This window comes from Pomacea canaliculata, linkage group LG11 (assembly GCF_003073045.1).
Source record: "Pomacea canaliculata isolate SZHN2017 linkage group LG11, ASM307304v1, whole genome shotgun sequence".
In the NCBI taxonomy this organism is placed as follows: Eukaryota; Metazoa; Mollusca; class Gastropoda; order Architaenioglossa; family Ampullariidae; genus Pomacea; species Pomacea canaliculata.
In genome coordinates, this window is record NC_037600.1 from 9,794,959 (window position 1) to 9,804,958 (window position 10,000).

The 10,000-nt window shown below is 40.9% G+C and overlaps 1 protein-coding gene across 1 annotated transcript in view; it reads right to left on the minus strand.

The window, feature by feature from the left end:
* The window catches only part of LOC112575723, a 29,539-nt gene extending 25,172 nt beyond the window's left edge, over window positions 1–4,367 (minus strand). The window contains exons 1-4 of the mRNA XM_025257723.1: window positions 4,069–4,367; window positions 3,552–3,644; window positions 3,320–3,431; window positions 3,009–3,172 (exon numbers count right to left, since the gene is read on the minus strand). Of these exons, the coding sequence (XP_025113508.1) occupies window positions 3,009–3,172; window positions 3,320–3,431; window positions 3,552–3,584 (309 nt within the window). The 5' untranslated portion in view covers window positions 3,585–3,644; window positions 4,069–4,367. The remainder of the gene's footprint in view (window positions 1–3,008; window positions 3,173–3,319; window positions 3,432–3,551; window positions 3,645–4,068) is intronic.
* Between the last annotated feature and the right edge of the window lie 5,633 nt (window positions 4,368–10,000).

Consider the following 10,000-nt stretch of genomic DNA (forward strand, 5'->3'; position numbering starts at 1 on the left):
ACACGGCCTGACCCAGGGTCTTGACACTCACACGTGGAGGACTTGTACATGGCACAGTCACTGTTGTCGCCGGACCGCAGAATCTAGTACAGTCACATCAGTTGATGCGTGTTACAAACACAATTTCTATTTTTACAGTTAATTATTACTTAATTGTTACTGGATTTCATTTTCCCAAATAAAAATATCTGATTTTATAAAAACTAAAGAGTCACTTTTCACTCTCTAACGTATGTTAACTGTAAAATTTTGCTAAAGCTTACTTCTATAAAATACACAGTGTTCTGCTCCAAATTAAAAATTGAAGTACTCGATCACAATGCCAAATAGAGTAGTAAAGAATTTGAAGGGAAAATGTGTTTATAGTTTCACAAGCTTACAGCAGGCACTTAGTGAGCTGTGAAAAATAAGTACTCACAAAAAAAGAGAATAATAATAACACTGTGATAATGAACACCTCTGGCAAACAGTCGAACTTGGATTGCCCACATGTTTATTTTTTGTTGAATATTAAAAACAACATCAATGGATGATTCAATTGCGCTGAAATATATATTCCGTGAACATTACTCCTAACACCTTTCCCACCATGCTAGTCCTTTGTCACACCTTCCCTGCTCGTCTTTCTTTTACAATATCATGTTACTCTTAGTTCTTGTTCTTGTTATTTGGTTCCTCTGCGTTTTCTGTATTTGAATTTATTCATCTTTAGAAAGTTTTTTACTTCGTGGGGTATTTGTTTATTCTCCTGTCCCTCGTATGCTTTGCATGTCTCGTTCTTGTTCTTAGGAGATAAGAGCTTCTTCTTTGGGAGTTTGAGCATGTATTACAAATTTTATATTTTTTTATTATTATTGTTGTTGCTATTAGGAGTGCTTTTCTGTGTGTGGAGAAAGGTGTTTGCTTGTTTTCATTGTGTGAATGTGGAAAATCTTCGACGGAAAAAACGTCCGGCCTAGGGTTGGTTACAAGTGACTAGTGATAATGACATGTGTACAATGTAAATATAATGTAAGGTGTGTCACTGAGGTCAGACTTGTGAGGCGCGTGTAATCGTGACGTCACCAGGTGGCTGTTAGTGTAGTTACAGCGCGTGTCGCCGATTTACCAGCGTGTCTGGAAGTGAGGACTATCGTATATACTATTAATAAAGTGTTGTTGGAAATCTCTAAGACTGTAAAGACTCAGTTTCTTGGAGAGGTTGGCACAGCAGACCAGCCGACAAGCCGTTGACGACGACATCGGCGTTAGGGACTTGTGCTTCGTCGCCTATCAACATCAACATCACATTTCCACATTTTCCCTGTAACATCTGGTAACAGTTATCCATCTCTGTTCAAGATAAAAATCTTACTTTTGAAACTTAGTTGACGATTTCTCTGACGACAACAGTGACGTCAGCACTGACGTCACATCTAACATCGTACACGACAGGCTTAGATTGTGACAGTGTTGTGACTATACATTATTGTAATATTTACCTGGCTACCAGTGTCTTGTACAACTGAGGTGTCATGTGACTGACAGGTCCAGCCCCAGCCACACGTCGCTGCCACCAGTGTCCGAGTTCCCTCAGCACGTGACTACTGACGTCACACGGGTCTTGGGTCAGACAACTGATCACAGCACGACACAGACCTGGGATGTCGGCGGGATCACTTGCTCCCAGACACCGACACAGGTCCTGTATAAAAAATCCACTGACTTTAAGTAAAATGAGCTCAATATGTCGAAGTTTTTTAACCTACAGATACAAAGCACAATAACATGAGATTTATTACAAAGTTATTATAAAGTATTTAAACAGTTGTGAAACTATAAAAACTAGAGTAATACACTAATTGCTTGTGCGATTCGTTTTCCAAATCCATCCAAAATATTAAAACTTGGCTAAACATAACAAAACTGAATAAAAATATTAAGTCCAATTCACTACAAACTCTTTCAAACCCATAATTTATTCTTATACAATGTTGGCAAAATCATTTTTTTTTTGAAACATGTTTGTAGAAGTAAAGATAAAAGTAGACAGAAGACAGATAAAACCTGAGTCAGCTGGAGGTCGCCGGAGATGACCTGTTGAACTTCATCAGTCGTGAGGTTGGGGAAGGCGATGACCTTAGTGACGGGCAGACCGGGAGCGATGTCGGACACCAGGTGAGACAACATGGCCTCCGCCTTGTCCAGCTGTGACATGGCCTCCGTCAGCTTCTTTCTGATGTTTTTGTCTTTATCGTCCTTCGACATATTCAGTGCCTGTGTGTTGTCACCAAAGGCCTTCACCTCGCACGTGACTAAACCGAAATGTCGGTGAATGAGAAGCACATCAAAGTCGCCCTGTTTCCAGTTTCGTGGCAGAGCAGATGGGAGGTTGGCCGGTAGGGGGAGCTGTGCAGCTGCAGCAGTGTAACAAGGTTCCCCCAGGTAGTCGCCGAACTGAAGCTGAGTCAGTCCAACCATGACTTCTTTGTTGTCTTCACACAGTTTCTGGAGACAGTAGAGCACCCGTTGCATGGCTGCATCGTCTCTGAGGTCACTGTCCTGCACGCGAGGTGGCTGAGGAATGGAAGCAGCAGCTGATGGAATCATCGCCGGCTGACCTGTCTGACCTGTCCCACCTGACTGACCTGTGTGACCTGACTGACTTGACTGTAGGACGAGAACCTCCTGACCAGCAGCCGACTGTCTAGTCATGGGCACGCGGTTGACGTAGACAGGAGGCAGGAAGTAGGCGCGAGAGTCGAGATGAGGGAACGCGGCCTCAACCCACTGTAGCCAGAATGTCTGGGCCTGGTCTGGTAATGCTTCCTGTGTCAAAACCATTTTAGTAATTTTAAATATACATGAACTATTGTGCTAACCCATTTTGCATGCTTTGTATTTTGTTCCAACTTGTATCAGCTACTGTTATGGCCCACTGTACAATTCTAACATCCATTAAGGCTGATGTCCTGTGTTATTTTCTCTTACACAATATCGTTATACTGGTATTAAGCCAACAAACAAACCTTTGAGCCAGTCTTCTGATTGATGAGACTAACTGCTGCTTTGATCTGAGAAGCATCACCGCGGATGATGAGAACCTTCATACCTGGTACAGGTGAGGGGTTGGGGTCAAAGTTTACATCAGCTCCTGACGTCTTCTTCACCTTTTCCAGAGGACGTGTGTTCGCTAAAATAATATTATGGTCTGTAGGTCCTTTGTCATTCACATTGATTGAGTTATTACGAATGTTATCTACTTTACTCTTGTTTACTGTTTATCCTACTTAGAGCTATTGTTGTTTTGAGAATGAAGTGACTTTAAACATTTACTCACCTGTGTCAGCAAGTAGCTCAGCCTGTTGGTCAGTCACTGTGTGTAGGTAAACTTCCACCCGGCCACGACCTGTAGAATGTTGTTTGCCTCCTCTTCCCTTAGGGCGCTGTCCCTGTGAGAGTTGTTACAGTGAGCAAAAAATCATGAGAATGAACACTACAAACATCACTGAGATGATGATGATGATTCGAACGCGCCGGAGAGAAATTCATCAAACTTTTCCGTGTCTTACCTTTTGTGGATAAGACGGCTGATGACCAGACATTGTTGACAGTTGGCTTATGTGACGTCACACTGAAGCTTAGTAAACAGGTCTGTAATCATTCTGTGATGTCACAGTGGAGTTCAGTATTTAATATTTTTAGGATGTCAGTACATTTCAGTAAACAGTAATCACTCTATGATGTCAGTGGAGCTCAGTCATTATTGAGTGATGTTACAATACACATCAGTGAGCAGACTTGTAATCATTCAGTGATGTCGATGTGATGCTTTGTCAACAATGATGATCATGGAGGATTACGATCATGGATCATGGATGATTACTTAAAGCAGGGAGGATCAGTGGAAAATTCATAAGCCGTATAAGATCGTAATTTGGAACTTAACATATCCACATGTACATCTTGATATGACTGACTTTAACTCTAGATAAGACTGCCTTTGTCAAATATAGTAACAGGCTTGACAAAATATGTAAAAACATGTAAATATCTGTCTGTAAATGTCTGTCTGTCTGTGATACTCACCTCAGTGTGTGAAGTATCAGAGCATGGTGACAAGCAACGGAAGGCTGAAGGTAGAGAGAAATGCCATGATTCTGTGGTAGAAAACAGAGCACGACTGTCAATAAATAGAAAACTATACAAAACGAGGACTGCGAGGACTGAGTCACGTGATGTGAGGGCGGCAGACGGTTTTAGCCTCAGCCAGCATCGCACATCGTCACCACTGCAGCTCTCGTCAGGATGCTGACATCGCCTGGTTGTGTCCCACTCGGATGTAGGGGCAAACTATTTATAGCTCTCTAAACTTGTACAATGTCGCCTTTGTATCATGTCAGACATGTTCTCATCGCACCAGGCATAAATTGAGAGAACATCCCGGAAACAGACCGCTTCGCCTATCTGAGGAACATTGTCAACAAGGACGGTGGAGAGGATAATGACATCAAAAGCTGAATCAACAAGGCCAGGCATGCTTTCAACAGCCTTCACCCCATCTGGAACTCCCGAGTATTATCCTTCAGCAGTAAGACCCGCATCTTAACACCAATATGAAGAAAGTCCTACGGCATGGTTCTGAAACCTAGAGAGTAACACCATCAACAACAAGCTCCAGACCTTTACCAACCGATGCCTACTCCATATTCTGGGAATAAGAAGGCCTGAAATGATCTCCAACAGCAGCCTGTGGAAAGGAACCAATCAGACTGCCACTAGCCAAGACATCACAAAGTGCACATGGAGTGGATAGGACACATCCTGCACAAACCAGCTGACACCATTGACAGGCAGGCACTTTACTGGAACCCTAAGGGTAAGAGGAGAGTTGGGAGACCAAAGCAGACTTGGAAAAGAACAGTAGAGAGCAGGCAGGGAAGCACATGGTGCTAACTGAGGGGGCTGCCCTATACAAGGTCCGCTGGTGAGGTCTTGTTGAGACCCTATTCTCCCTGAGGAGTAGCAAGGAAAGGGTCTTGTGTATTAACGGCAAAGAGCTAAATGCAACTGTGTGTTTAAAGCAAAGAGCTTGGTACAATTGTACCCGTAATAAAACGACGAGAACAACACAGAGACTGTGATGTACACGGACTATTCTTAGCTGTGTCGCCGAGTCTTCAAACATTGTGTGTAGGCGACTACGTCGATGAAGTTGAACAGTAACTGATTGTGTTCTCTAGTTCCTGTAGCTTAATATCCTGTTTCTATATAAGTTACAGGCATTAGTGAGGACGAGTGGTTACCAGCCTGTAATCACGTGACTGTCACGCTAGTGTCTGTGAAGATGTTTGTCCGGTTGTAGTTTCCTGACCACTCGTCATGTAGACAAAGTGTCGTTGTGTAACACAACTCTGTAGGTGAGGGCACGTGCAGCGTTCACACAACGTCCATGTTGTGGTCATCACTTGTCTCTCCACACTCTAGTCTATCCTGACTTTAATTTAATTTTAAAAAACTGATTTTTTCATAAATCTTATCAAAATCAAAAGTAATCATAAATTACTTTTAAGATTAAACATCAGTTTTGGCGTAAAAAAGTACTTAGTAATTTAGTCCAACTTAGAAAAATTCTGTTTTAATGCTATTAATTTGTAAGTTTGTTTATTAACAAGATTGGATTGCTTGATCCTTTGGGAAAATTCTCAGCTGCATATCCCACCTCTGATGTGTTCCCTTCTCTAACTGTCTAACACCTACTATGTAGCCTTCGCTATATAAATGTTCAGTCCATCTAACGCCCCTAAATAACCTGTAGGTGCTACACAAGGAGATCCTTCCTATTTTAATTTTACTCCGTCTGTTTTGTTTTCTAAACTACAAGGTTATTAAAAACAGATGTGACTAAAGAAAAATAAATTCTAGATCTGTTTCCTAAACCTTTTCACCTTTCCTAGAGAAATATTTTATCCTTGACACCAGATACACTACTAATGAACGATTCACCCAAAAGCTCTCGAATAATTGCGACTACGGACTGTAGCATCGTAGCTGCTGCTCTGTCGATAAACACTTCAGTCTCTTGTCATGAAAATACAAACACAGTTTAGTTAGCATCAAGCACACACTTACAAGAGTCATTTCGGGGTAGAAAGTTCACTGTGTGGCATCAGGCGCTCACCCTGACTGGTTGATGATCTGCTTTCAGAGATTATTCTCTCTCTCACTCTCTGAAATACAGAGGGTAATACTTGAGATAAAAAAGTTAATGCGTTCTTGTCTCAGAGAACAGACCAAGTCACACTGTGTTTCATGAACATTCCTGTTGGTTTTGGTTTTGTTGCTTTATTAAATTTTTTGTAAATTAACATTCATTAATGTTTATCAAAACGGTTTTCTTTTGCCAATATCAGTAATCGAAACGAATTTCATCTGATCTTATTAAATTCTAATTAGTCATTAGTCATATTAGAATGTTAAACACGTAGTGGCGGGTGGTTTGTGACTACTCAGTAAGTTTGTATCATGGTGACCCAGTGCAGTCTTGTAAGCGGGTGTCGCATCTAGAAAAATATAAGATATGGTCGACACGCGGTCCTCACTGTCAAAGACAAAGCTTTTGTATTTTTTAAAATATTTTTTTTATTATTTGGAGCACTGCTTGTCACAATCTTTGATACCTGTGCCACAGCTGCACTGTCTGCTGCAAGCTTTTTTCTTTGAAACTAAGTCAAGTAGTCGACGAAAAATACTAAGGTAAGAAAGATATTTCGGGATTTGATCGCATTCAAGCTCAATAGATTGGAACCTTCTGACATCTTACAAACCTAAGCCCAGCGAGCAGAAATTGCAATAAATAATGTGACGTCTCCCTGAGTGAGTGAGTGAGTGAGTGAGTGAGTGAGTGAGTGAGTGAGTGAGTGAGTGAGTGAGTGAGTGAGTGAGTGAGTGAGTGAGTGAGCGAGTGACAAACAGTACAAACAGTTGTTTTTTTCTCTAGATTAAATCCGTCTTTAAAAAGATTAAGCATTTGTAACGAAGTTGGCATGTACATTGTACAGCGTATGCTGTAAATAATGGATTCAGGGAAAAGGTCACTCACTCACTCACTCACTCACTCACTCATTCAGACTCACACATCCATCTCACTATTCTCAGTGAGGCACTGAAGGCATCCAGTTTACCAACTTTAAAATTGTTTCAAATAGTGAGTGTACCGCGTCTACACAAGAGAAGTACCAGTCGTAAAAGAAATAATCTTGTCCAGAAATAACTTCACTTAGGCAAGGCTTGGGAGAATTTAAAGTTTAAAAAAAAGACAGCAAAAATGCAAAATTATTTTTGTACATGTTTCAGTCGTTCATATATGAAAACCCACACACGCACAATCACTCACTCAATATAAACACTATGATTCATGAAACGCCTTGGCTTTGTGAGAGATTTAATTGTCAATGAAGAAATTTGTTATCGAACGAAACACTCTATCGAATGTTATTTCGAAGTAGTTATATTTCATATATATATAAACTGTAATAAATTTCATCCAAAATCCGTGATTTCTTTATTCAATTCTTTGATAAACATTGTCGAAGCAAACTTCGCACAGGGGCTTTAATAATTCCTCTTTAATTTATTTAAACAATTCCTTCATAGAGATTTTTTTTCTAGACTAAATGCTCAGATAACTAGTTTTCTATTTGAAATGGTCGACAGTTGTCAAAACAAGGACAGTAAATCATCAGGGTCGTGAAACTACTTTTTCCAGTAGTGTCAAGTCGCGTCAGCACCGATCAACTTCACCCTCGTAAACAGACACAACATTTACAAACGACGTGTGCAAAATTTACTAATTATGAGGGAGGAGCAGGGACGAATGGTGTACCCGGGCCCTTTGGGTGGGATCTTGCTGTCGTCAGTAGTATTTTTTCGGTTTCTTTTTCGTTCTGAATTAAAAGTGAAAATAAAAGACATTACGAGGAAAACAAGTCCGCTCAAATCTGTGACAACACGTGCATTAAGGTGAGGGATGAAGATTGTCTTTATTTGTCGAGCTTTTCACGTCCTCGTATGACATTTACCTAGAGAAGGGTGTGACAGGTCTGACCTTTTTACATTATTTTCCCCCATTTACTGATCACTCAGGTGTTTACAGCTCTAACTATTCATCTCATACAGTGTTGTAGATCCTAGTTGTGTACACTTTTTCCCAACTTTTGCTCTCTAGACAAAATGTAGATATTGCGAGCGGAAATATTACGTGTACGCATACTGTTATATACTGGAAAAAACAATAAAAGATTGCAATAAATAATTAATGCAAAATGTCCGAAAATGTCGTCTGTCACAGAGTCCGTTCTAGCTTTCGAAAACCCTGTGTGTGCGTGCGCGCGCGTATATCTATGCATACAGTCCGTGTGTCTGACACTATGTACATAATGTGTCCTGCCTTAGAAGCTGACCCTGTGTCTGTTCTTGTTCTGTGTTTTCGTAGTTTCATCAGCGCAAGCAGCAGTTCATTAATCTGCCAGTAGCAGAACTTATCGACAGCCAAGTCATAATTTTTTTTGTAATTAGTTTTGGACTGTTTTGCTCAAGGGGCCAACGCCTCGTACTTAATGAATGATTTGTTGTGTAGGCGTGATTTGGTAAACAACTCACATAACTGATACAGTGTCTTTTCAATTGTACTGCATTGTGACAATACCGAACCGAGCAACTTATAAAATATGAATTTATGAACAAATAATGAGTTAAGTTTCTAATGCAATCCTGGTTTTCTGCGAAACTGCGATATTCCATAAACCGTTTTCAATCACCTCAGACTCTTGCCCTGAGCGGGTTGTTAAGGAATGGAAGCAGCTGGGGTGAGTGCGGTGATGAGAAATTTAAGTGACATTGTGTCAAACAAGGTTGAACCAGGATTTATTCTTTGTTTTTCTTCAGCCTCTCTATCTCTCTAACTAAAGATTAAATTTGACTTTGGCTCCAGTAGCACCCTTCTCGCTGACCCCACAGTGGAGCCTGTCTATGGGGAGCGCGGTCGTTGTTCATCCGGGCTACGAGCCGTCTGCCATGTTGTCTCTTTTGATGCATATATCCATGGTCCTAACATTGAGAACTATACACTTGGTAGCGCCTTAGTGTCTTTTCCAAGTGAACCACAGCTGGTAGTCGACCTGTTGATGAACACGCAGGCCTTGGCCCTGACCGGTACTCTCCTCGTGGAAAGTCTTTGCCCACTGATGCCATGTTAGCATCAAGATTTTCTGTAAAAGTTTACTTCCTTAGTAATTATCGTTCCAAATATTTCCCCCAAGCAGTGGGGCCATTCTTCCTGGACTAGGACTGTAGTGTGAAAAATGTGATGGTCCCCGAGGGTCGACCGCTTCCCTTGCCTGCTGATAGGACCACATGGTCTTTTCAATTAGTCTTCTTCGATAATCGTAAATGTGAGAACATGCAGTGGATTCCAAATCCAAATCACAGACCGTTAGTTAAATATCTTAAATTATCATCAGTAGTCACTGCACCAGCACAGAAGGTCGCGTTCTGGTTTCAAGATGGCTCTTGGGTGAATAATGTCCATGGGGAACCTCGACACACATGATAGTTTTGATAGACATTTTGTTTTTAGCAGAAATTATGGAAAGCAGTTCTATTTGAAAGAAGATCTGCCAAAATTCAATCGAAGTTCGCTAGATCAGGGTTAATATATGATCCTGCCATATAAGCCGTATATAGGTAGCCTTATACATAATAATGTCTCTTGTAATCAAAATATAGGTTATCAGGTCGTGCATAGTCCGATAAAAGTCAAAGCCATGACAGTTTGTTTTTTCACGGCTGGACCTGATAATGTCGATGCTCCTAATCTACCATTCCATATAAAAGCATAAAAGATGTCAGCTGGTGACTAAATTATCAAATGACTTCTTCATTCAGAGGGTCACAGCTTGGACCTCAATCCATGAATCTCAACACAGACTGCATGTCAGCCCCATAATAACAGTTTCATTAA